This window comes from Sparus aurata, chromosome 9 (genome assembly GCF_900880675.1).
Source record: "Sparus aurata chromosome 9, fSpaAur1.1, whole genome shotgun sequence".
In the NCBI taxonomy this organism is placed as follows: Eukaryota; Metazoa; Chordata; class Actinopteri; order Spariformes; family Sparidae; genus Sparus; species Sparus aurata.
This window is the reverse complement of record NC_044195.1, coordinates 22,943,324-22,969,695: the sequence shown is the minus strand read 5'-3', so window position 1 is coordinate 22,969,695 and position 26,372 is coordinate 22,943,324. Positions and strand designations below refer to the sequence as shown.

General features: G+C 40.7%; 1 protein-coding gene across 3 annotated transcripts in view; it reads right to left on the bottom strand.

Annotated features, from left to right (window-relative positions):
* erbb4b (erb-b2 receptor tyrosine kinase 4b) overlaps positions 1-26,372 on the bottom strand; it is a 362,141-nt gene that overhangs the window by 98,105 nt on the left and 237,664 nt on the right. For all 3 annotated transcript variants that reach the window (XM_030428316.1, XM_030428318.1, XM_030428317.1), the window contains exons 8-13: positions 24,874-24,987; positions 24,219-24,345; positions 22,273-22,346; positions 16,144-16,234; positions 11,889-12,088; positions 2,175-2,307 (exon numbers count right to left, since the gene is read on the bottom strand). In XM_030428316.1, coding sequence (XP_030284176.1) covers positions 2,175-2,307; positions 11,889-12,088; positions 16,144-16,234; positions 22,273-22,346; positions 24,219-24,345; positions 24,874-24,987 — 739 coding nt within the window. The remainder of the gene's footprint in view (positions 1-2,174; positions 2,308-11,888; positions 12,089-16,143; positions 16,235-22,272; positions 22,347-24,218; positions 24,346-24,873; positions 24,988-26,372) is intronic.

Sequence of the window (26,372 nt, the reverse complement as noted above, 5' to 3'; positions counted from 1 at the left end):
GATTATTTTAAAACCAGTAATAGAAGAAATATTACATTTAAAAAGTATGTTTTTTTAATGTTTGTGGAATTTTAACTTTCAAGCTGTGGACTCAAGAATTGCTCTCGGGCAGAATCAAAATTGCTCTCTGCGGAATTTAAACTGTTTCTCTGCAGATTCCTGGGGGGACTAACTAGACGTTTGTTGAATACCATAGAAATAAAAAAAAAAAAACACTTAAGTGTGCTGTGTGATTGACCTTATTGACCTTTGTGCAGCTCAGTGAGGAAGAAGGTAAGTCATTTTCAAAATCTGATAAAAATAGCAGAATTCAAAACATTATAAGAGCTTGAAGTAGCTTCTAAAGTAGCCCTTGTTATAGTTAAAGGTCCAGCATACAGGATTTAACGGAAACTAGTGACAGAAATGGAATATGATATTAACTGTTGTGTTTGCATTTTTAATCACATGAAACTAATAATTTTTTGGTTAGAATAAGCCTTTTATATCTACAGAGCAGCTCCTCTACAAAGCCCACCATGGCGCACAGCCATGTTTCTACAGTAGCCCAGAACGGACATATTAATTTGGTTATGATGTGCAACCTGAAAAATATATGCAAATATCCAACACAGTGGACCTTTAAAGTGACTGATTGACAACTGATTTATTGAAGACTTTTGCTTTGGTGGCCAATACGCGTGATGACTAGTAGGACGAGGGGGTTTGCATTTGAACAAATGAATGAGCAAGTATAGTTCGGCAGCCCAGTAGCCAGGATATAATGTTGGCGTATAACGTTTCTGCAAACCACAGATTCATCTAAGACTGTCATTTGTACCAAACATGGCAGATTATATGCTTATAAGCAGACAAGACGATTGCCAACAAGGCCGCCAAATGGCCAATCGCGGAAATGAATAATTGTGACGTGTGACCAGGCATGGACCCTATAAGCCTACATCATCTGTGTTTGTGTGTGCATATGTAGATGCCCTGCAGGTTTTCTTCATGGTGATTTACTCGGCTTGACTGGAAAAGTGTATCTTCACTCACGTCCATGTTTTTTTCTCTGGTTTACCCACGAAGGGCTGTGGGAACTTGACAGATGTCCCTACAGAGATGGTGGAATAAACTGGATAAGATGGCATTATTGTGTCATTTATGGCATTATTATCTATTTTGTTTCCCTTGAAAAGAGACATTTTTGCTTTTTCTCATTTGCTTTCTAAATAAGTCACAATTTTCGGTCAGCCTTGTACAGATTGCACCCTGCAGATGAAAATGGAAGCATTAGAAGCTTTACACTTTATTTAAGAGAGGGCCAAGACATGATGGTTTGCTTGTGTTTTTATTCTTGAAATTTTTAGTGAATAAAAGTGTCAAAAAAAAAAGGTCAGCTGGCATCAGCCCAACGTGAGCCACAGTGTTTGAACTGACGGAAATAAAACCAGAAACTGCACTGGAACAACTGGCAGTTTTCATCACAGCCTTCTTTTTTTGTTTTTTTCTCTCAAGACAGTTTGAAAAATTGCAGGCAAAATTTCCGAGTCAACAACCCAAACAGAGCCCGCTGAAAGCAAGCGGGAGGTCTGTGATTTAGTGGTTTTCGTTTTATTTTGTGAGTAGAAAAAAAGAACACTTTGCACACAGGTGTTGAGGTGTAGAGGTGTACAAGTTTTTTGACAGTCTGGGCAAACTTTAAACTTCTAATGTGATTAGCACCTGAGGACAATTAGAGGACAACGCGTCCACGGCATCAGCTCTGATCGCACCTGCTCACACTTGGCTTGGTACAGTTTGTATTTGTAATCCATAAAATGATATCCAAAATCTAAGAGATGATATATAGGCTCATATCAAGATAACCTTTGCTAATAAACAGCCCAGAAAACCATACATTCTTCCCAAAAAGCAATGTCTTACATGTTTCTTAATGGGAAATCTATTCTCACTTTTTTCATTTATTATTAAACACACAACCGCAAAGAGGATACCGATGTGCCACAGATTCATGTTTGAAATCAACTCTTCATCTGCCATCTCCCTCAATCAGTCAAGCAGCAAGAATGCAACTGAACCCCCAGCAGTACATCCGTTTATCTAACTAGCAAACTATAATCTACCAGTCAGGATGACATAGGGTGAACGTGCTCATGCATGTAAGTGTATACGCATACTGACGCATAACTCACCCTTCATAGAGATTGCAGGTATCCACGCAGGTTCGCCCACGGCTAAAGAATCTGCAGGAGAGGCACTGGTCCGGGCCGGGACCCCAACACCCTGCGTCCGAACACAGCGGGTCACACACCATGTGCTCCTTCACTGCTCATAAAGCACACACAGAAAGAAGACAGAATGACATTCATGTAGAATACAGTTGTGCTGCGATGACTCAGAAAAGAAACCCTAAATTACCCCAAATGAGCCGCTTATAAAATTAGCCCAAATAGGCACATTATTTATGAAATGGGCTTGTCGAAGGCACACGCAATTCAAAAGGGTTCATTTTTGCTTTACATTTCCCCGCCTACGCAGAGCAGCCGTTCATTTGCAGTGGTTTATACATGTTTTTTTTTGTTTGGGCGACTTTCCTAAACAATGGCAGCAGTAATTGCAGCGAGACGGAGGAACAGGTGAAGTGTTCAAAGGAGGTCTGACAGATTACTCTATTTCTATTTGGTGAGCAAGAAATTGCACTCAACAGTCACATAATAATTACCCTCCAGGATGAATTTGAAAGACGACCTTGGTCCTCCTGTGAAATGCTCCCATTCAGTCCTGGCAACAGTGTTGTTCTAAAAACACCCGGGCACAACGGCTGTCCATTGTGCGTGTATACTCTACGTACTGTATTTATATGAATAATTTCTATCTATACATAGTGTGTGCACGGTACTGTGTGGTATAGTTCACTGTGGAGGAGGAGGAAGGTGTTGGCGCTTCATTATAAAAATGCTGAGCCAACAGTGACGAAGCAGTGGTGGGACCCTTAATGCACCTGCAGGTGCCATGATGAGGCAAAACACGCAACCCCCGAACTTCACTGACTATATTTATTTGAAGTCTTTCAGCTCTATTCATAATTTAAAATGTCATAAGGCTAAAACATGTTGACAGTAAATATTAAAGGAGATCTATTTTGCTTTTCAGTTTTTCCCGTTCCTTCAATGTTTCAATAGGTTCTTGCAAAAGGTCTTGAAAGTTATAAAGCTAACAAAAGCTGCCTGAAATGTTTCGTCAGTAGACTGTGATTCTGTGACTTTGTGACATCACTACGTCACCATCGCACAGATTTTTTGTGTCTGCCATGACAGCAGCGCACTGGAGATCCAGCTCCCGCGGTGAGTAGTTCAGAAACCTTCTTTTTAGTAAACTCTGTGTACACAATGTTTTCAATGCTCGTGTTTATGTGCATAGACCCTGGTGATACTACGAGCAAAGTTTCATGTTGTGTCGAGCCTTCTTAGTGCTTTAAAAATAGTTTTTAAAATGATGCTAGCATAAAAGTGCCCCTGCACTCCATTGAAAATTAGCTTGCCGGTAACCACGCTAAATCTTAAAAGTGCCTCTTTCATCGTAATTATGCTTTTACACGAAGGTTTGACTCATATTCAATCGCAAAAAACGCCTTGGTTGCTTTTTGGCAAGAGTTTCACTTTAAGAATAACAGACCCAGTGTGTTGAATCAGACCTCCTTAATACACATGGAGAGAGGAGCCATAGTGTACACTCCAGACTTTCAGATTGACTCAATCAGTCTATCATTCCAGTATTGATCATGTCTTCCTCAGAACAATGGCCCTTTAAAGTTACATCAGAGGGTGACTGCCAGCTGACTCTCACCTGATCATGTTCATGTTCAATTCCCACATTTCCCCCTTTCGACACAATGTGATGGCACAATTTAATCACATATAACTCACTTACTGATTCCAATAAAAGAGGATGTTATCGAATGACTAGTTGAAATATAATAGCCCGAGTAATTAGATAGCGTGCTCCATTTTAGGCATTCAATTTGAACTTAAACCTAAAGGACATGATGAACAGCCTGGTGATTTCTAAACTTCTATATTAAAAAAAATGTTCAAGTCCCACACCAACTGGCGACACAATGAGTGGTGCTGGCTCAGGCGTTTGTGAGCTGACCAATCAGGGCAGACTGGGTTTTCAGGAGGGGGACTTAAAGAGACAGGAGCAAAAACAGAGTGGGGGAATATAATGCCGCGGCGCTGGACAGTACCAGAAAACAATATGTTTTTTAAAAATTTAAGCATGTAAACCTATTGTTGTAGCAACCCAAAATAAAATTATGAACCTGAAAATGAGCATAATATCGCCCCTTTGAACAAATTGTTTTCCATTTCCATCAGTCCAAAAACATCAGCAACAAATCTATAGCTGCACATGAGTGTACAAACAAGTATTGTTGGCTGTTTTGGATGGTCATGTAAAGAATCCTCTGATTTACAAAAGGGACAAGCCTGAAACATGTCGGCTTGATTAACCTTGGATTGAATTTGGTGAAAGCGAGTGAACGCCCCCTTTACTCGCAGCCAATTCATGGTGGACAATCTGTATGCCGTTCTGCTCCTGCCTCTGCGTTTCTCATACGCCACCAACAGACTCAGGCCATTACATCGAATGTGTTCCACTCTCTTCTATGTCTGTATCTCTTATCTCTCTCTCTTTCTCTCTTTTGTCCCCCTTCGGCGCCCGGTTTTATACTTCTGAGAGCATTACAGTGACAAAAAGACAGAGAGAGTGTTGAAGTAACGTGGTGACGGTGCTGTAGATACACAGGGAACTTTCATCAGTCCATCTTCATCTGACACTTCTCTTCTCTTCTCTTTTCTTCTTTTTCTCTTTCTCTTCATGGATATAAAAAAGACCCCCTGCTGTTCTTCGAGGTCCTGGCCACATGTAAGCCAGAGGCCATGCCTCCGTGTCAGCCGCGGCTGTGCTCCGAATGCTTAAAAAAAATTCTCACAGAAAGGATGCAGATATGTAGAGAAATCACAAATCAAGTGTTTCCCCTGAGGGGAGAGGATGAAAGCTTCGCCTTTCACAGGAGACAAAACCGTCTCTTTCGGGGCTTCCAGTGCCTCAGGTGAACTGACCAGGCGGAGGAAGAGACGAGGAGGAAGGAGGAATGATGGGTGCTGAGAGAAAAAGAAATAAACACGTGTGGAGGTGAGGCTGGATGGCTTTTTAACTATAAAGTACTTCCTAGATCAAAAAGCGGGCAACTTCAGATGTTTCAGACATGGTTGGAAAACAGAATCCCGGGGGGGGGGGGGGGGGGGGGGGGGGGCAAGCTGACAGGTGCCTCTTTGAGTCCCATGGGAGAAGAAACAGCTATGTAAATGATTATGAAACGGGCTTAGATCTGACAGGAAGGAAAAGACAGAGGGAAGGAAAAAAAAGTGATAGAATGAAAGTAAAAGAAATATCAACTCAAGTCAACAAAAGAGTAAAACAATTAAATAGAAATAAAAGGTGAACAAACTAACACATGTCAGCGAGCCGTGATGCTGGTTACCAGATTAGAAGGGCTGTGTGGAGAAGTGTAGTTGGAAATCAGCTGTTGCCTTCAGCTTCCCGCGTCTCTTTCTTCTCTTTCTTTTGTATCAAGGGCAGCGTTGAAAGCAGAGCAGGGCAGCCACTGAAGAGGCTTCAGAGACAGCTGGGGAAATTGCCCATGTGCCTGTGCAACATGGCACAACAAAATGGGTTTGATGACCTTTTTTCTTTCTTTGTTAGGACTCAGGACTCAGTCCGAATGTTTCAAATTTCCAAGTTACGGTAATTAAAAATTTTAGATTGTTGGGACGAAATGTTCTTCATGTGGTACAGTATTTCTTTAAAAAATGGCTAAAATGGAGTCCTTAATAGATGGATTGTGATCTAGCCAATTACAATTTCAAGTGCCCCTTTGCCACAGCTAATTGGCTGAAATGGGTTCATGATTCATCACATCTTTTGTTGCATTTGCGTCCATCATCCATCATCAAATCTTTTACTTAGTTTACTTAGTTTACTACTGACTGAACTTGGTCAACTTTGGATTATGTTCTATTAATTTAGGGCCTTTTCACACCTTTAAGTCCAAACCAAAGTATGAAGCAAGGTTTGTATTTTAGCCTGAACTTTACACAACTGATTTGGTTAGTTTTGTTTTCAAACTTACATCCTCTAGTCATTGACTTTGTGAGCTGAGCTGTATGTATAGATGGCCTCGCATCTGAGGTTGACAAGCTTTAAAGTCAGCCAGCAGCCTAGTACTGCAGTTTCAACAAATGATGGAAAATAAATGCACAGATTAATTAGTTGCTGCCCTTACAATTTCTTTTTTATGGCATTTGCATCGGCGTCTGTTCTCCCTTCTCCACGTGCTACCACGGCTTATTTCTTTTGGGGTGTTCATCGTTATCGTTCATAGTTGAAATCTGCAGTAATCATTTCACACTAGACAAAAACTGACCCATGTTTTCATCAGATCGAGGTTTGGCAGCTTGGTGTGCAAGCCGTGGTCCAGTAGTGGTTCACATCTATAACTTTTTGCTTGTATCAAACTGAAAAGTCTGAATTAAAAAAGTCTGCCCGTCCTGAAAAATATTAGTCCTTGCACAAACACAGACATGTTTCCATTACGCGGGCTGATTAGACCTCTGCTCAGGTTGAAGCTGCTAATAGAAATGATAAAAGTGTAATCTGTCTGGCAGCAAAGCTTGCAGGAGAGTCAGGAAGATGGGTTAAGAGCTCTAATCAGGCTAAATAATTAAAGCCACCTGTATGTGTTTACCGTGTGTATGCAATGCACAGCCTTAAAGACATTATGGAGAAGGTTATGGTTCATGAAGCAGCCATTTCTGGATGGGTCCGTTCTAGTGCATTGACGCATAGGCAGAAATCCCCCTTGAATAATTTGAGACGCAATTAATAATTTTTTAACAGTGCAGTAGCATTTATTGAAAACACAATGTAGGCGGTGCTCATTATAATCACGCAATAATGTTTTAAAGATTTAGTCCCCCCCCTTCTTATTCTTACAAATGGTTGAGTCCACCCCACACCCTTTCCAACGGGCGGAGCTAGCTGCTGCAGCAGCGTGTGGATGGAGCCTGCTACTCACACCGTGCTTCGCGCAGGGTTAGGTGTGTATACCACACAGACATACTTACATAAGTTACAACAACACACATCACATTTACAAAAAGCGCCAGTTCCAGGCTGTCTGCAACATTTATCCTGCATTGTTCAAAAGCCTACTCAATTACGATTGCTGTTAAGCTAAGTTAAAAGCTACAGATAGTGATAGTCACTGACAGAGAGGAGAGGAGAGGGAGAGGACAGGACAGGACAAGAGCACTAACTCTCTAACTGTAAAACTGTATGTATTTTAACTCTCTATCTGTAAAACTGTTTTACAGATAGAGAGTTAGAATACATACAGTTCTGTGGCATAGTTGTCAGATGTTTGTTGACAACACAATAAATATATATTTTTGAGAAACTGTTTTATGTTGGATTATTCTTTAAGGTATTTCCTTTAGTTTTGGGATTATTTGGAGCTTTTAAAAAAAAGGCAGTTATCTGATTATGAGAAAGCTGATAAACAAACTTAGATGTTTGCCTGATAATTAGTTTATTCATTGCATGTGTACATGTTAATTTGATTTCAATCATTTTGTTTTAAATCTAGACATGTGCAGGTGGACACAGCCAGTGCTAAGAAAGGTCTTATGCCTGCCTGTTGGAGAGATAGAGAGACTAAAGCGTCAAATTGCGGTAAAAGATGCTGTATAAAAGACAGGCTACAACTTTTATTACTTGTCCCCCCCTGGAATTATTCTCTAAAATTGTACTGTTTATTGTCCCCCCCCCCAGCTATGAAATGGGATTTTCGCCTCTGCATTGACGGGACTAATAACAGCATGCTTTCTATCCCAAGAGTTGACCTTTTGAGGAAGTGTGTGAAGACAACAAAATACTTTTCTCCCTCATGTTTTTCTCCAAATCCTGCACTCTAAAAGCTGCATTATAAAACGCTGACATTTTATTGCTAATGAGCCATCACTTTATAGTAAGTTTAGGCTCCGGAAGCCTTTCTTTTGTCAAATATCTGCCCTGATAAAGTTCTGGTAGCTGAACATTTGTCTCACTAAATACTTTGTGATCCTTATTTTCTACAAATCTTCTAAGAATTCAATATCGTCTGATGTCTGACACGTCTGACTGTCTTGCTTACACCCTCACCAAAACCAGATTTTGACCCCAAAGGATCGCTTGAGCCATTGTTGTCACCGATGATGCATTCATTTCGACATCATTCCTCTGATGCATTTTATCATTCAAAACTCAAAAGAGATACCTGGTAAAAAAAAAAATGAATGAAAAAAACCTTCAAACTGAGTGTTGACGGACGGTCAAATCATAGACCAATTAAAAGAAATCGAGCTGCTGAAGAAACTTTCTTTTTTTAAATTGAGTAAATTTCATCTAACACAGAGCCATGCAGACTAGACGAGTGATAGAGAGAGAGAGAGAGAGAGAGAGAGAAAGAGAGGCAGAATTTAGTTTGCGATCACATCCTAAGCAAACTTGTCAAAATAAACTTAGTTACTTTAAATGTACGCTCAAAAAACGTTTTGAGTGGACCTTTCTTCTCGGCAGAGTGATGAAACGTCTTGAACTGCAACTACAACATCAGTGCAGTGGATCATTTCATTTGGTCTTAATCTTTATGCAACACGGATAAATGAGGACACAAACACACAAGGAAACATCCAATGTGTTGTATTTTTAAGACGCTAAAATGGTATAAGTTTCAATAATTGACTGCTGTGCTCGGATTACAAAATACCAATCGGATTGAAAGCCCCCTGTGCATGTTCACCTCACGCGGGGCTCACATTAGGTGATGCTGCTTGTCGGAGAGACAGAACCGCGACGGTTTGATTGTTCAACAAGATTTATCGTTGGAGATATAAAGCTCCTGTTGGAAAGATAGCTGATTTTTGATTGTCGTTCGTTACTCCTCAAACGTTGACGCTTTCAGATGGTGCCTGACTGGAGCGTCAGTACTTGACAAGTTAGGAAAGGTTTAAGGTTCAAGAAGATTTAAGAATGGTTGAAGAATGCTTTTGAAGTTCAAAACAACAGGTTGTTCAAATGTGTGCTTGAAAAGATTAACAAAGCCGGGATCCAACGGAACCAGATACCTAAATGTTGGTCACAGGACAACTTGTGGCTCCAACTTATGATTGTATTAACAATGAATAAATGTATTATTATCATTTTTCTATTATATTTCTGGGGCAGAACCACTTTGTGCAAGTTATATCTGGTTAAATTCTTTCAGGGCATTTACACTGGCATCTTATATTTAGCTTGAGTATAAACACTTGGAAACTAGAGAAATGTTGTCCATTTCACCACAGCTAATGATTTACGTTATCATTGTATTTTGATAACACTACCTTTTTTTTTTTTCTATTGGAACATCTGACGTGCCAAATCTATTTTTACGATCATCCGATTCTGGCCCACTTTGAGCAGCCCTGTTACAGTCAGTGCTTCAGCTTTTGGATGAGCGCTGCTGCGAAAATGGGTTGCCGTGGTTTCAGGTTTTATCTAATGACCTAATGGCGTCTCTACATCATCGCATCTGCGCACGCACTCAAAGCGACTTAATGGGCGCATGCACTGTCTCTGCTTCCCTGTGAGGGTGCGAGACTCGGCCCTTTGACGGTCCCCGCTAGGCTCAGTCGAGCGTGGACACACACATACACACCCCTCTGTTTCACACATGCCGAGCCACGTCAAGGATAGTGGTGTGTGAGTCTCGAGTCTCACCCAAAGTCTTCAAAGTCATTGAAGAGAGCGAGAGAGAGAGAGAGAGAGAGTGAGAGAGATTGTGTGTGTGTGTGTGTGTGTGTGTGTGTGTGTCTGTGTGTGTGTGTGTGTCTGTGCGTGTGCCCAACACTAAGGAACTGCCAAGGGGAAAGGAGCACATGAACAGTGAAAAGGGGCCAACTCAATAATGCAAATACTGGCTCATTAATGAACATTATACATAAATGAATAATGTCTTAACACTTGTGGCAGTGATATAATAAAAGCTCTTCCATTTTTAGAGTCACAATTTTCTGTCTCGTCACTTTATAGATTTGCCTAATTTTAATTTGGCCGAAGCTCACCCTCCTCCGAACAGCTCTGCTGGTTAATTGGTCTAATTAATATAATGATTGTTGTCAGTTGTCTTTAGAAAATTAGTGAGGTACTAGCTTCCACTCAGAGGACAGATGGAACAGTAGAAATGACGGGTGTGTTTCTGCTGTGACGTGTTTGGCGTCAATGCTGCAGTGAAGCCGCAAGAAAGGATGATTTGCTCACCCAGAAAACAGAATGTCAGAGTGGCTTAACAGATACTGTAGGTACTCCTTCTCCCTCCACATAATCGACTTGGTTCTGAAGCTTTCGCATTGATCCAACAGTCAAAGTTTTTAGTCCAGGTCAGCAACCCGAAATTTTTTCCAAACCACTGGTGTCTGAGCCTTCTATCCCAGCGTAGATATCAAACATATTTCTCAATAACCTCTCAAACTGTAACCATGTTGTACCTGGAGCTGCACAGCTCATGCTGAAGAAAGACTAGCATACACAAATAAAAACGGTGAGCAGCACAATTTAATAGCAGTTAATCGGCACACTTTAATATTTCAGTGACTCGAAAAAGTCGCTCACCAATTTGTCAGAGTATGTGCCAGATCACAGTGTTAAAAATAAGTGTCAGGTTGTATTTTTTGTTTTGCAAACAGGCCAACGGCTGCAGTCCAAATTCTATTTTAATATCTTTCTATAGAATTTTTTTGTTTTTATCTTCCCATGGCTTAAAGGACCAGTTTGTTAGGAAGTTGATTTTTGAGTTGATGCCTTGGGATTGTGGGTTGGGTCAGACTGCTTCCCAAAGTGCCAGTATTTGATGAGTTGAGAATTCTTATAAATTGGACCTTTAAAGAATTTCTGAAGCTTTCAATCTTGAATGAATTGTCTCTGCTCTTGACATTAAGTGGCCAATATTAAGTTGGGCGAAAGGTGGAAAAAAACACATCCCTAGTTGTGATGATAAAGATGAGTGTGGCTGAGCAAATCTCCCATGGATCAAGTCAACAATCTCGTTCTCACCATTAACATCACATAAAAGGAGAAATAATAATCAAAAATATAGAAAACTCAACATTGTCTATTTAACTGAAAATCCATATCTGTTGGTCCTTCAATGCACTTGACAACCTTCCATCACACACTTGGCGGCTGCATAATTTAGAGGCGAGAGTTTGAAGTTGTTTGGATGAGCCATTTCAGAGAAAGCTGCGAGCAGCAACACCAAGCAGTTCCAGACAGGAATGTTTCAAATGAGCGCCGCACTCGCATGTAATTAAACAGCGTTTAACTGTGTCAGTGTTCGGCTCTTTGGAATTTCATCAATGGCTGTTAAGCGCTCCCTTCTGGGTTTTCTGTTTTAGATTTCATCACCTTTTTTACGGGCTTGGATGTAACCAAATAGACAAAGATGTTATAGCGGTAAATTATATTTGTCAGATTTCAGACAAAGCGGGAAACACAAGAAACACATCTGGCAAAGAGGTAAACTGAGGACATTTCATACCATGTTTTTCTGAATGTTCTATGGTTTGGGGTAACACACTGATACCTACATTCGCTTGACATTCATTATTAAATGAACACCTTTTTTCTTGAAATAACTGTCATGTGCTGTTTTTGTAAATGGTGAGGGTTTGCTCAAAAGATATCAATTCTGAAAGTGCTATTTCACGTGATATTTTCTGTTCAAATTCAAACTGGAGATGTGCCTTTGGTTTGGATGTTGAACTTACAGCACTGTTGTGGGCTTTGGTTGTTGCGGATCAGAACCTTCTGGTTGGCAGTGCGGAACAGCCTCGTCCAGTTGACGGTGCTGTAGTAGCAGAGCTGGCTGTTCTCTGCGATGTGGACGTTCCCGGCGCTGATCTCTCTGAGGGACTGGAGCTGCAATGATGAGATGCCCTGCTGCTTTAACACCAGCAGGGAGATCCCACTGGGGGGGAAGGGGGAGGGGTGGGTGGAGGTGAGGGGGAAAGAGTGCCAGAGAAGGAAGGAAAAGGAGGAAGGGAGGAGCGGGCAGGGCAGGAAGGGAGTGGGTGGCAGAGGAAGGAAACAAAAGAGGGAGTTGGATTTATTTCACAGGATTTGATACCTGAATTATTTTCTACAACATATACGGTCACCTATACCAAATGTTCTAGTGTTTGCCACTGACAGGTTAAGACTGTTAACTAAGTATCAGAGAAACATTCAAAAAATGATTCCTAGGGACTTCTTGTAACCAAAAAAACAAGACTCGCTCTGAAATCTCATGAAAGGCGAGTTGTTGCAGGAAGACGACAGTGGAAATTTCTACTTTTGACAGCTGAAGATGCCCCAAAGGATTCAGGAGATGTCAGCAATCTACTGGACAGATCCCTAAAAAGTTTTGTTGTGAATCACTTTCACACTAAGACATGCAAGTGTAGGACCCAGGTTTTTATAAAAACTGAATTCCCTTACAGTTAGTGAGACATTGCGCTCATGGTTTCGTGATAGATACATCCATACTGACAGATACTATTAAACTAGCCTTTGACTGCCAGTGTGCGCATCAAACACCTAAGCTGGAAAAGTCTTGAGTAGTGCTTAACATTACCACTGAAAACAATAATGCGGAAGACATGCATATGAATCTACTGTAAGTCATAAAGGGCACGATCAGTGCAACACAGTAACATAGCAACGGGTATAAAGAGCATATTTCAATACTTTGAACTGGTGAAGCACAACCTGCATGTACTGTAAGAGCAGCATGGTCGTATGGTGCACATGAATGGTTGAAAACGACTTGAGAGTAATACATAAACAGAAAGTATGTAAAGAAGACAAACATACACGGACAGAATCCAGTCGTTCTCTCTGCTTGTAGCCTACGGCAATTCACGATAGGAACACTTTTAGCTCCTTGTGTATTGCACTCTTTAATCCAATTAATCTGAAATAAGTCTTTTTTTTACATTTTCAACAATACATTAAAATGTGTGCTTTGCTTTACTGCTGGTCTTGTTACTGAGACCTGAGAACCTCTGAGTTGCACTTAAGACTCCGAGCGGCTGAGTCACCATTGGATAAAAAACGATGGGACTCCGGCTCAAAATACAAACAGAACTTAAGGAGGTGTGGCTGCTCGAAAGAAAACTAAGTTCCAGTATGTTTTAAAGGGATATTCCGGTGTAAGTTTAATGCATGGTCTAACACACCGTGAAACTGTGTTAGACTCCCTCTCGAGAGATCAAGTTTGCAGACCGCTAGCTAACGTAGCTTTAGCATCCTCAGAAATGACCGCACGACAACATTACATTGCAGTAAATGGGTCCAAATATAAAACCGCCATTAAAAAGCCACAAATAATGCTCAGAACAGCACCAAACTTCATCTAAACAACATCTACTGCACTCGGTAATCGACTCACAGAGCTTCCCCACAACAAGGAAGGCTTCTCGGGTGGTGACTTTTGTTTATCTATTCCGACAAATACGGCAACGATATCAAATGTTTGATGCCTCGAAATATGTGCTGGAACCCTATTTCTAATGTTGCTGAAGTTTGGTGCTGTTCTGAGCATTATTTGTGGCTTTTAAATGGCGGTCGTTTCTGAGGATGCTAAAACTACGTTAGCTAGCGGTCCGCAAACTTGATCTCTCGAGAGGGAGTCTAACACAGTTTCACAGTGTGTTAGACCATGGATTAAACTTACACCGGAATATCCCTTTAAAGCGCCGAAGTGAATGGTGCCGCCAATTATCTCCACCGTGCTCTTGTTTGTGTACAATAATTACACCACAGTATCGTCATTTCACAGAGGGTACATCAGTGTTTGTGAATCAATCTGTGTCCGCAAAGTGTTGTCAAACTTCAATTAATGCACTGCGTCTACTGAATTCTGATTTTTGCTTTTTCGCATTTCCCAGCGTACATGCCGCTACAACACACATTCTTATTCATTCAGCCCTCAAACCTCTCTTTCCTTATTCTATTCCTCAATTATCCTCTCTTCCTTCTCCATATGCCCCACTTATACAGTTTAAAAACAACAGGAGGCCAGTGGGACGTCTCAGCCGTCAGACAGACAGAGAGTATATGGGATCAAGCATAGTATAAGGTTGGGTAACAGGTTGTAATTTGTACTGCAGCCTGCTGTTTTCCATGTGCAGGTGGATGACACATCTGTGCACATACACACTCACACACACACACACACACATACACACACCCTCATGCGCACAGTGAGATATGGCATCCCACGGTCCACTCTTTGCCATCAGCTGCACAGACACACACTTTGTTCCCAAGCAAATGTCACAGCACATTTTCAGAGCACCTTTTGGAAAATCACTATAAATAATTTTGTTCTTTCAGCTGGGTTAAAACAACTGCGTCGGCTTCTTAAATGTCAAAACAAAACCGTCACAATAGAGCGTTTCGGGGCGCCAACAATTCCTTCAGTGACTAGTAATGTTAGCCGTTTCATTTTGTGGGGATTTTAGAAATGAAATTCTGAAGCGTAACTCATCAAACCACATTCACTGTATCCTTTATCAGTCACTGCACGTCACTGGCAGCCACCTCCATCAGTGTATGAATGTGTGAATGAATTACCGTGAGTCGCTTTGGACTAAAAAGCCTCTGCAAAATGCCATAAATGCCCTAAATGTAAAATGTAAAATGTACTTATAGTTCATATTGCGGTTTTCCTCTCAATTTCTGTTAGAGTTGTTTGAGTTTGAGGATGCACGTGTGTGTGCGCACTGGTGAAACTACAGACAGTCCAGCCAATACTTCCAAAGTCATGCTGTCATGTTTGGAGTGGCCTGTTTTCCGTAGTTGTGTTTGTGTTTCAGCGGTGCGCAGAGAGGCTGGGTGTGGTTTCCTGCTGGCCGGAGCTGTTGCTGAATTCACACACCTGCAGCGCATTTGAGTACTCAGCTCCTGCTCTTATACCATGGTCTCCTCTCTGCATGCTGCTAGATTATTTCACCAGCTCAAAGTGGTCAACACGGTCAATTCAGCAATTCAAGTGTTTTCAAGCAACTGTCGCTTCTCCACCAAGTTTCGCCTGTGATCTAACTTTGCTTTTCTCCGCTTCCCCAGTGAATGGACAACTCCGGGATCAGCTCCTCGGCCAAAACACCACCCAGCCTCAAGCACCTCTGCCCCTCTGCACTCCTTGGACTCCCTGACCAGACAACTAGCATAAATGTGAGTTCCCTCCTCCTCCTCCTCCAGCTGAGCCACCAGCCTGAGCTGGAGTTCATCTCCTTTACCTGCCAGTTGCTCATCATGTTCAATATTTTCATCTTTAAATCTGCTCCCTGTTTGGGTCCACTACAATACCATCTTCGTGATGCCACATATGTATCACATATCAAGTTATGGCTCATGTTTCCTTTGCTTTTCCTTGTCACTCAGATACTGGCAACAGCTGTCAAAGTGTCAACTTTGGGGCACTATGTAGTTTTGGAGAATACATTCAAACAATTAGTGAGGTAATAATACAAACTCACATGTTAATTTTTCTTTTACTGAATAAACAAGCTGTTCTCAGAGGAAAATAAGGTCCCCAGAACACTGTCTGAAGCTAGAAAGGTGGCAGGGTCCGCCACATTTAAACAGTATGAAGCTGTGCTGTCCTTTTAAGGTCAGTTTGCATAACTCTTAACAATAAGAGTTTGTTTATTTAGTTTGTTTAGGCATAGAAAAAATCTGTCCGGTAAATTTACATTTAATCTTCTTCCCCAAAACTACGCTGTGCAACTTTGAATTCTGACAAGTCTAATAACATTGTGACTTTGTGAGAGAAAAAAAGTGATGTTTTCTGAGATTTTTCACAAAAAAAAACCCTAAATCGATCATCGTTTATCATCTTTCACCCTTTCTTTTCTCTTTACTTTGTTTGAGGCAGTGTTGACACACACACACACACATCTTTGATATATATTACACTCATAAACTAAAAAAAAAAAAAAATCTAATCACAACAAAGCCAGCATGTTCTCAGGTGTGTACCTGTACAGTGCTCTTCCGCCGATAGTTGCCAAGTTGGAGAAAACACTCAAGTCAGTCATGTTGTCAGGCCATGACTGGATGTTCAGAAAGCCTAAATGGGGACACAGACGCACCACACACACAGACACACGCAAAGGTTATAATCAGTCACCAGCGCTGACAGACCAGAGCTGTCTATCACAACCTCCATTTCACACAGTGACAAGAATAAAATGAGTCGGGAGAGTTGGCATCTTTTCGGGAAATTAGCAGCATTCCAGGGCCTCAGTAACCACCTGAGTCTCGCCTGAAAGCAGCCGTTACAGAGGCAGCAAGTCCACGGAGGAGTTTGGCGGCGGCTGCTACAAGTGTCAAGTTCGACATATCAATATTTTTGCATTTCCTTTATCTGCCTCCCTACTGTTGAATCATTTAGAAGATTAAATGAATAGCTGAGAGGATGGCTATGGCCCCTTTAGGATTTTCAATAATGGATTCAAAAATATGAAATATTTAGTAGAGAAAACGGTGGGTGGGTGGGGGGCAACACCAGAGGACAAACAAAACAGCTGGATGAGGCCATAGGCGCAACGGAAAGGTGAAAATAAGGTTACTCCAGGTATGATGATAGACAAAAATGTCTCAAAATAATCGGATTTCAGACAACACAAGCTGCTGTTTCTGACAAAGAAAGATGAGACAGGTGTGGTGGACGGCGGTGGACGGTGTGGCGGGCAGCGTGGCGCATTCTCCAATCAACAAACAGTATCTGACTCAATTATATTAAACTGTGTGTTTTCTCCCCTGCAGGATGCATAACTCTGTTTATCCAGAAAGGAGGGGTAGACAGTGGTGGAGGGAGGCGAGCCGAGTCGAGGAGAAGAAGGCAGCTTGTGGCTTGTTGACAAGAGAGCAATAACCTCCAACAGCACCTTTATCAGTTCGCGGACATCATTTTGTTTGTTGTGTCAATCCCAGCTGGGCGGCAGCAGAGGAGGCCTGGGCAAACGCTTATTAAGAGTGTTTGATGAGGAAATGAGAAAAAAGAAAGAAGAAAAAAAAAGGAAAAAGAAGGCAGGTAATAGTGAGGAATCACACACCAGGGCTTATGCAGATGAACACAAGCTGAATTTGATTTACACATCAGCTAGAGATATTCTTCTCACGCCAAAGCCAAACAGGTGGATGAAAAAACTAAATAAATTCAATATTATTACACAGAGGGTAACATTTGGGTGGGTTAACAGATGCCATAATGATAGATTAGAAACAGGAATTCTGTTCTGAAGTATTATGTGATAATTATATGGGATCTTGGCTCGAATATGCCATTTTTAGCATTTTTCCGTCTTGCTTATTTTGTCTCTCTCCCTTACTTGGTGATGTGCAGCTCAGGGAGCTGCGGGCCTGCCAGCCCCCGAAGCAGCAGCGCTATAGAATCGTTAGCATTGTGCTCGCTGGCACTAATTGTCTTAATGACCGAACTTGCAGTGCCGAGGCCCCTCACGACTCCACCGTAGTGCTCTTTCGTGAGGACGGGGGGTGCCTCCTAATCAAGGTAACAAGCTAGTGCCTGCTGCTGCGAATAATATAATACTGGGCCACGTCACAAACATACTGTGTGCATGCAGGAGGTAGGTGCACATCGATTCTTTACAGATTCTCAGATTGTTCTCCAACTGGACACGGGATTTAGGGATTTGACTCGCAGTTTCCAGTTTGATTTCTTAAACCATCCAGGTAGACGACATGCACTGTGAGCCTTAACGAGATGTGTGAATGTGGATTCAGTGTGTCTGACTTGGAACCAATGTGTCTGTGGACAGCCCGTTTGCACTCCCAATGTGTCACATATGGCAGCCTGCTCAGTCCAAGTTCGACACCGTAGTTACCTCTCTAGAGTCACTTGGTGAAATGCCCCTCGAGTGCAGTAGTATAAAATGCTAAAACAGTCCACATCAGGGGGTGTTCAGAGTGGTTGGATAGGTCATACACAGGACTGGACGAGACTGGACTGGACTGGAGTTCGGTCATGTTTGAGACTGAGTGATTTGTTTTTAAGTAGGGCAGACATTGCAGCAGAAGATGAATATCAGATGAGTCTTTCAATGTCTTCTGTCTCTCTGCTGCTTCTCCCTCGGGGAGTCCCTAGCCTTGAGTCCCACAGCCCCAGCTTCACCATACCTGAACGTAGTTATTTACGTGATCTTTTCCTAAACCTAACAATCATTTTTCTAGCCGAACAGCGACTAATATCAATAACACAATATGTCATATTATGTGAACTGCTTGTCAACAATCTTTATTTCGAAAGTCCAACCGGAACATTTTTTACATACTTTCGCCAACTTGACCTCGCGTAAATCTGGCGCTACAGCGGTAGGTAGATCGTAATTTTTTTTAGGCTTAAGGCCACTGGCCAAGCTGCTGTGTTTGATGATGATCCATTGTTTATTCCTGTCAAAGCGTTCAATTCCATTTGAATATTTAGTCCTTTACGGACCTTATCCCTGTTTTTACTTGTGAAAAAAACATCAGCTGGCTAATACTGTACCTACTATATGGCTTTGGGGGATCAGATGGTGCTGATGATGAAGCATCTTTGTTTATGCTCAGTGGTAAATCTTTCTCTCTTGGAGTGAAAGAAAAAGTCTAGTATATGTACAATATATTTATTATCTTATACAAACCCCATGAAAAGACCCAAACTGACAATGAATTGATTTTACAGATGAGTATTGCCCATGTACCCAGATATATATTCTTTATATCTGTGAAACTACAAAACCATGTTCCTTTATTACGATAAACATTCAAAGCGCTGCAGTTAATTTTTTGCCAATCTTACATACACTATACTGATGCACTCACTGAGTGCTGAGCTGTTCTGGGAAATTGACCATATTTAAAATCAAATGATATGCCAGTTTTAAAGGATTTACTTCACATCGTCAGCAGGAATTATTGGTGTGAATGATAACTGAAGCACACAGGCTTAGGGTCATTGTTTGGGGTTTTTTGTTTTGTTGTTTCCTGTTTTATTTTTTTTTAATGATATTCATGTGAGTCATTTTTTATTTTCCACTTCCTGTCTCTTTTTCCCCATCCTTTTGTTCTGTACACCTGTACACCTTTGTTGGTTTTGGCCTTTTTATGGGATGAAACGTATATAGAAAAACAGCCTACCTTAAAAAAAATAATAAAAAGGACCAACCAGCAGAAAAGATGTTGTGGATTATTGCAGAGAGTCACAAATTATATACATCTAATTCTAACAGTATCACAATCCAAGGGGGAATCTCATGTTTGTGCCGTTAATAGGTGTGATAGAAAAAAAAAAAAATGCATTTAGCCTCATCTTAATCTTTCAGCGTCTTCGCCTTCCTCTCACCCCCATCTTTGAGTGGTTTTTGTGCAGAAAAAGCAATGTGAAGAGATCAGCTAACGGGGGCCCATGTTCTGCTGAGAGCAACATCAGTGGCACACCAATGCACAAAGCAAATTACAGCGTGGAGTCACTTAGAGAAGAAGGCCAGGAGCTCATAGGCAAGGGTTAAGAGTGCTTGAGTTGTGGTGATTACATTCCGGGTCACAACACTGAGAAAAAAAACAAAAAAAAAACACCCACTTGGGCTAAATTGCGCGACCCACCCACTCTTTTAGATGGAACCTGATACCTCTTTGAAGATGGTGTAAAGATGGGATAAAGAAAAGAAACAAAGAGATGAAGACAGAGAGAAGGAAATGAATTGGAGAGAGAGAGGGAGTGAGAGGGAGAGAAGATGGGTGTGCTGGTGTGTAGGATGAGAGCTGTCCTTCTACACAGCTCATTTGAAAGCTGGAGCAATGCTACTTTTGACCTTGGGGTCGCGGAGGCAGGTTGGCTGCCTCCGGTCAAAGTCACGTTCTCTTGACAGCTCAGAGAAATGACAAGCCGAGCTGACACGCATCTCTGACTACAGCCTACATATTTTGTCAGGCCGATGGTTTGTCCCGATCACCTGCTCTCAAACTGCCATTGCTAAACAAAAGAGAAACAAACAATCACACCCCAAAACAAAACAAAAAAAAAAAAACATTGCAAGTCAAGGTTATGTTTTTGCCTTTGGTAAATTTACATTAATGCACTTTGTGTCATTCTTCCTATGTCAAAAAAAAGCTTGGTGCTTTCAGGAAAAAATGCACTAAAAGGTCAGATTTGCGTGGGTACTTGAAAGGCAGGCTGAAAAATTAATGCGTCATTTACTAAGACAGCAGCTAATTATGCAGTTAATGACTGAGATTGCTTACTAATCATATCTTACGTTTCAAACACAATCCTGAGGTGTGTTCATTGGTTTGTTACAAGATGATAGAGATGTGTTGGTTTGTTTTGTGGATTGTTAAATGTTACATCTGATTAGATATTTCTCTCGCTTCACGCCTCTGTTTTACCTCTTCTAAGTTTTACTTGTTCTAAAAGGATCAATCCCTTTTCGAAAGAACGGATCGCAATTCGTTTGGAAGACGAATTAAGTGGATGCAGTTTGTGGGCTGACCTTTAAAGAGGCCGGCAAATTAGCCGTAATTGACTTTTGTGGTCCGTTGCTATCTTCCAGCAGAGGAAGGTACTAAGCACATTATTAAAGCTTGATACATAAGTTTTAATTTGATTTCCGCAGTGTGTTTTGAACTACAACAAACCAAGTGCTTTTAATGACAGAGCTGTGTGCTCTGAATCATATTTAGATCCTGCAAAAGGTCATGATGGTGCCACAAAAGTACAACGGTGGGAAAATACAGCTTTTTAAGCTACTTCTGTTAGATTTAATCTTGTCTTGTTTGTCTTTATTGCTCCTTATAAAGTATATCAGCATTAACCAAACCTTTTAGTGCTACTGTTATGCTAAGTAGAACCTACTTTGTGTGTAACGTGTGTAACGCCATGATAATTCCCTCTCACTGATGTTACATTGTGCAGAAACAAGTGATGGCTGTGACAGATGCACCATTCATTCTATTACAAGACATTGTACCATCAACATGATGTTGAAGTTGTTATTTTAAGGCAAAAAATGTTGCATAATGTTGCTTTAAATAGATACATAAAAACAATTTCAAAGAGCTAGTTTAATAACTCACAACTTCTTTGTGTGCATATTTTATGGAAATTGTGTTAACTTTGTATTTCCTCTCAGTAAAACAATAACAACAACAATATACATTTTAAATGATTATTCTACTTTCTTCTTTTATTTCCCATAACGTTAATTGTAAATCACTTGTTTGCCTATTTTGACGCATTTTAAATCTGAAATAAAACTAGAATGGCACACAGTAGAGCACATACCTCTGCCGAGGACAAACAGTCCCCTTTAATTCGATCAAGCTTAATCCGATATCAAACTCCATAGCCCTGTATCATTCAGCATTTCAACGTATCCACTATTCATAGCTCCTGAACCATAATTTAAGCTACCAATTTGTTTGTTTTTTTACAACCAAAACAGAAAAAACATGTTATCCTGCTACATCAGACATAAACAGTAACAGTAAGTAAATGTGTATTTTCCCTGGAAATGGGATTTCCATAAATCTTCTTCTTTCGTTAACCCCTTTCATAAGTCAAAAATGTCACCAACAATATTTCAACAGTGATATTTTCTCATTTCATAAGGGAGTGTCACATCGGAGGTTTTTTTTTTTCTTTTTGCGATGCCATTGTCAAATGTCTATGCTGGAAGAGATGACAGTGTACATGCAGCTCAGAAGTGGCGGTGGCATAGGGGAGCTGGAGGATTAACGATGCGCACCACATGTTCTGGATCTTTTCTTCATGGTGCGTGAAGGGAGAGCTGGGGCTGTGGGACTCAAGGCTAGGGACTCCCCGAGGGAGAAGCAGCAGAGAGACAGAAGAGATTGAAAGACTCATCTGATATTCATCTTATGCTGCAATGTCTGTCCTTGGTGTGGGCAGTCTCGGGGGGGAGGAGGGGGGTGAGGAAGACTTGGCCAAATACACACAGAAGATACGCACAGAAGCATCACACATATGAACGCTATGTGTAGCTATGTGATACAAGTAAGAGTAAATTTAATATATTTTCTTTGTTTGGTTATAAATTCATATGCATGCACAGAGTTGCATGCTGTGCAAGTCATATTACTCACCTGTGATCTCCCGAACGGTGCGGAATACATTGAGTTTTTCTGGGTCCAGCGCTTCAATGTTGTGGTAGACATCCCTGAAAATGATAATGGGAGATTAGAAAAGACAAACAAAAACTTCTTAATCCCAGCATGACTTCAGACTTTCAAGTTGCATGCAGTATATTCCCCTAAACTCAATTCTGCATGCAGATACTTTATCTCTCCCATAAGTTTTTTGAAAAACAGATGTGTCCACATACAATGTCTGGAAATTGTTAGGTTATGTAGTGTAAAGAGCAAGAAAGTCCAGTTAAGATCAGAGTTCTTAAGAGCTAAGCACCCATAAGGAGGGGTCTCAGCTTCCATGAAAGCAGTTATATCGTACATTTGCGGGGTTCACTACTACAAACACTTTTTTGATTACAAATAATGCATTTTAAATAAGTATTATTGCCACTTGTTGTACACACTTTGAACCATCTGTCCCCTCAAATGGTTACCGGTTTGTTGCACTAGCTAATGTTACTAAGGCCAACTACAGTAACAGTAACATTGCTAATGATAGCTGGTAAATGGTAACATTGCTAACACTAGCTGACATTAATGTTGCTAACACTAGCTAATGTTAAAGTTGCTATCGCTAGTTAGGGTAGTAGGCCTACAGTATGCGGGGCTGACCCAAGCAACAGAATTCTGACAGAGAGATGAACAAAACAAAAATCGAAACAATACATTTTTTTTTAAATGATTGCTTCGCAATAATGTTTTTTAAAAGTCCTATTCGTGAAAAAAAGTAGATTTTTGTGTCTCAATTTGTCAAATAATGATGCTCTGGGTTTCCCAACTTATCGAGACGCTTTGGGATTGTAGGTCTGGTCGACCGCCATCCCAGGTTGTAAGTTTTTGACGACTCAGAAATCGATTCTTCTTACAAATATGTAATTAAAAGGAAAATATATACTTTTATTCCTCACCTTTCTACAAGCTCTGTAGATGTATTTAAAAATAAAAAATAGAAAAAATTGATCCAAACTGTCAGTGTTACCTGTTTATTCTTTTACCATAACAAGGCTCACTTGACTATGGATCTGCTTTTCCACAGAAGCGAATGGGAAGCATCGTCATATCACCTGCTCGCAAAATTGAATACAGTTTGAGAGTGCAAATTTGTGTTATCCATATGTATATTGATGAGACCAGATTGGTAACCCTGCTATAGAATTTAGAATAACAGATCGAATCAATAAAGCATGCATTTTTGTGTTGTATGTATTTATTTTCCTGTTTCCAGCTTGTGAATGACGACTTGCTGTAAAGCCATCCATACATAAAACAGTACATACTGTACATGTTTGCTTGTCTTCTACAGTCACCCTCTACATTCTTACCCACCACACTGTCCTCACAGCAAATTCCTCTCACACTTCTCTGAGTAATTTATGAGTACGTACATACACAAGCAGTTATTCTCAAGATACTTACAGTGTACTCACTTCCCATTTGCCACCACTGATGCTGGTAATAACATTTATATTCATTCAAACAATTAACACCATGCTTACACTTTTTATTCCAGCTTTTAGATGACACTCTTATCTCAAGCAATTTACATTAAAAGTGGGATGTGTGAAAAAAACACATCCAACTATCAATATTTGCAATGTATTCGGACCCAAAGGAATTCATGCTGAACGCAGTTGCTGGAGCTGAGAGAGAAAGGAGTATTGCTTATAGCATTAATATAATTATTGTATAATATATTTCAGAAATTCAAATATATATGAAAAATGAAATCAAATTCAGTTTTAGTTTTTTTTCAGATGCATTAGCATATTTCATTTTAATACTGTCAATCCAGGACTTCCTCCATTAAAACCTTTTCTCTTTAGACAGGAAATAATCCAAACATGATCACAGTTGCACTCCTCCACTGCTTCCAGGTCTTTATCATTCTGATCAGCTCTCACCCTTTGATCCCAGTAATGAGGAACACCAGGTTGCCGTTGATTTTGGTGCAGTTGACAAACTTGTCGATGTTGCTGGAGTCCACCGTCTGAGCTGACTGTAGGCTGGCCGTGCCAATGCCATCACATGCTGGAACACACGGTAAGGTGACAACATGCATACGTTGAATGTCTTTGTAACACCATCATGTTAATACATTCGAGGTGTGCACTGTGCAGCAGTTTAAAACTCTCTGAAACCTTAATGTTTTTTTTCTATTTTTACTCTAAAACAGATGTGAACATTAATGACGCAGCTGCTCGTCTCTGACTCACGTCATCAGCTTTTTTTAGTATTTCTGAAAATACAACAAGATGCTGTTGAACCCACTTGACTGTCACTCTGCCAAGGCCCAAATCTTTTCAGAAATTGTAACAATTTCATCTCTGTTTTACTTTCATTTTGTTTCGAAGAAAGCATTCCAGTTAATTTCAAGCCAAATGGTTACACATATGCCACAGAATAAATGTGGTTCTTCTTCAAGTGCTACACATAGCATCCTCTTGGCGTCCCCATTATTAACAGGCCTAGATTATCAATAATTACCTCCTTTAGTACTTTACAAATAGTGAAACAAATGTGAACTTCGTAAGTACCATAGTTCTGTGTGTGGTTTACCTTTCGGGCAGATGTCCGTACAAGGAATGCACATCTTAATGCGGTTGTCCTCCACCTCCATCTTGTTACTAGGGCATGCTCTCACACAGGAGCTGTGGTCCACCACAAAGTTATCTGGAAAAAGAACATTTGTTGTAAATGTCAAGTTCAGGTGGATGCCATTTGTCACACAGGAACATACAATTTTTGACACTTGGCGTAGGCAATCATATAAAAATTGTCTGAAAGTCACTTTCATTCACTTTGTCTCAACAATGCTCTCCCGACTGCACATCAGTACCATTGGGGAGTAAAACCTTGTTTGGAGATTTGTTATTTCATTAATATAATAGTATATAATTGGATAAAATAATTAATTAAAATGGATTCTTAATTGTGAGTTCAGTTTAAGGTATATGATGCTATAAAGCATCGTGGTAGTTTGTCAAACTGTCACTATACATAATCTATACGATTTGTTTACATGGACAAAAAATTTTCTTTATGTGGTTCAGCATGTCAATCTTTCGTTCCCGCACCATATTTCTTTGAGTCGATGAAATTTGAATTTTTTTTTAACCACTTAGTAACGTCGGCAGGTGATTGGGGGTGAATGGCAGCATACAACGTGCAGAACTGTCACACCAGCAAGGCTGAAGTATAAGAGGAATTAAACGCAACTTAACAGAAAAAGTAACATTACATGTTATACAGTAGACAACTACAAAAAAACTAAGTGAAAACACAGACTACACCTTGTCTTAATTTTGAAACGACTGAAATATCTGCACAACCATGGCCACACTGTTTTGAAGATGCAACAAAGGAATTACTTTCATCACACTAACATTCAAGCGGTTACATTATATGGCATCTTATGTAAAAAAAATCTTGCCTACAAGCACAAGTCCCACTTCCCCTCCCTGCTGGTTGACCTTTTTCTGATGTTGGGAACAGTGTGGGGCATCCATAATTAGCTGTTTGCACGGTGAGTGGTTAGTGGTAAGCTGGGTAGTGGTCACAGAGCAAATTTATGAATAAATAATAGTAAGTATCTTGGTGATGCAGACCAAAGCCCTCTGTTTCTTTATCACCTGTACTGGCTTTGTGAATATCAGATTTCCCCAGCCTCGGGTCAGAGGTTGTTTCAAGGTGGACAGCTCATCAAGATGAATGAGTGTTGGGGCTGAGACCTCGACCAACAGTACAACCGTGAGATGTGTGTTATAGAATGAATGAAGACTTGGCACAGCATAGGATTTCTCTTTTGACAATCTACAGACACATGCAGGAAACAGTTCGAAGGTGCTATCCAAAAGCACCAAACAGATGTTACTGGGAAACCACAGAAAAACTTTGCTAAAGGTAGAATTATTCAGCAGCATGGTTCTATCTATAATGGAGGCAGCCTCTTCTACAATTCCTTCTCTGTACATTATGACCCATACTGAAAAGTCTGGTGGGTTATTCAACACCTCCGCCACATGTGAAGCAGGGCTGCCCCACCGGTGACGAGGACC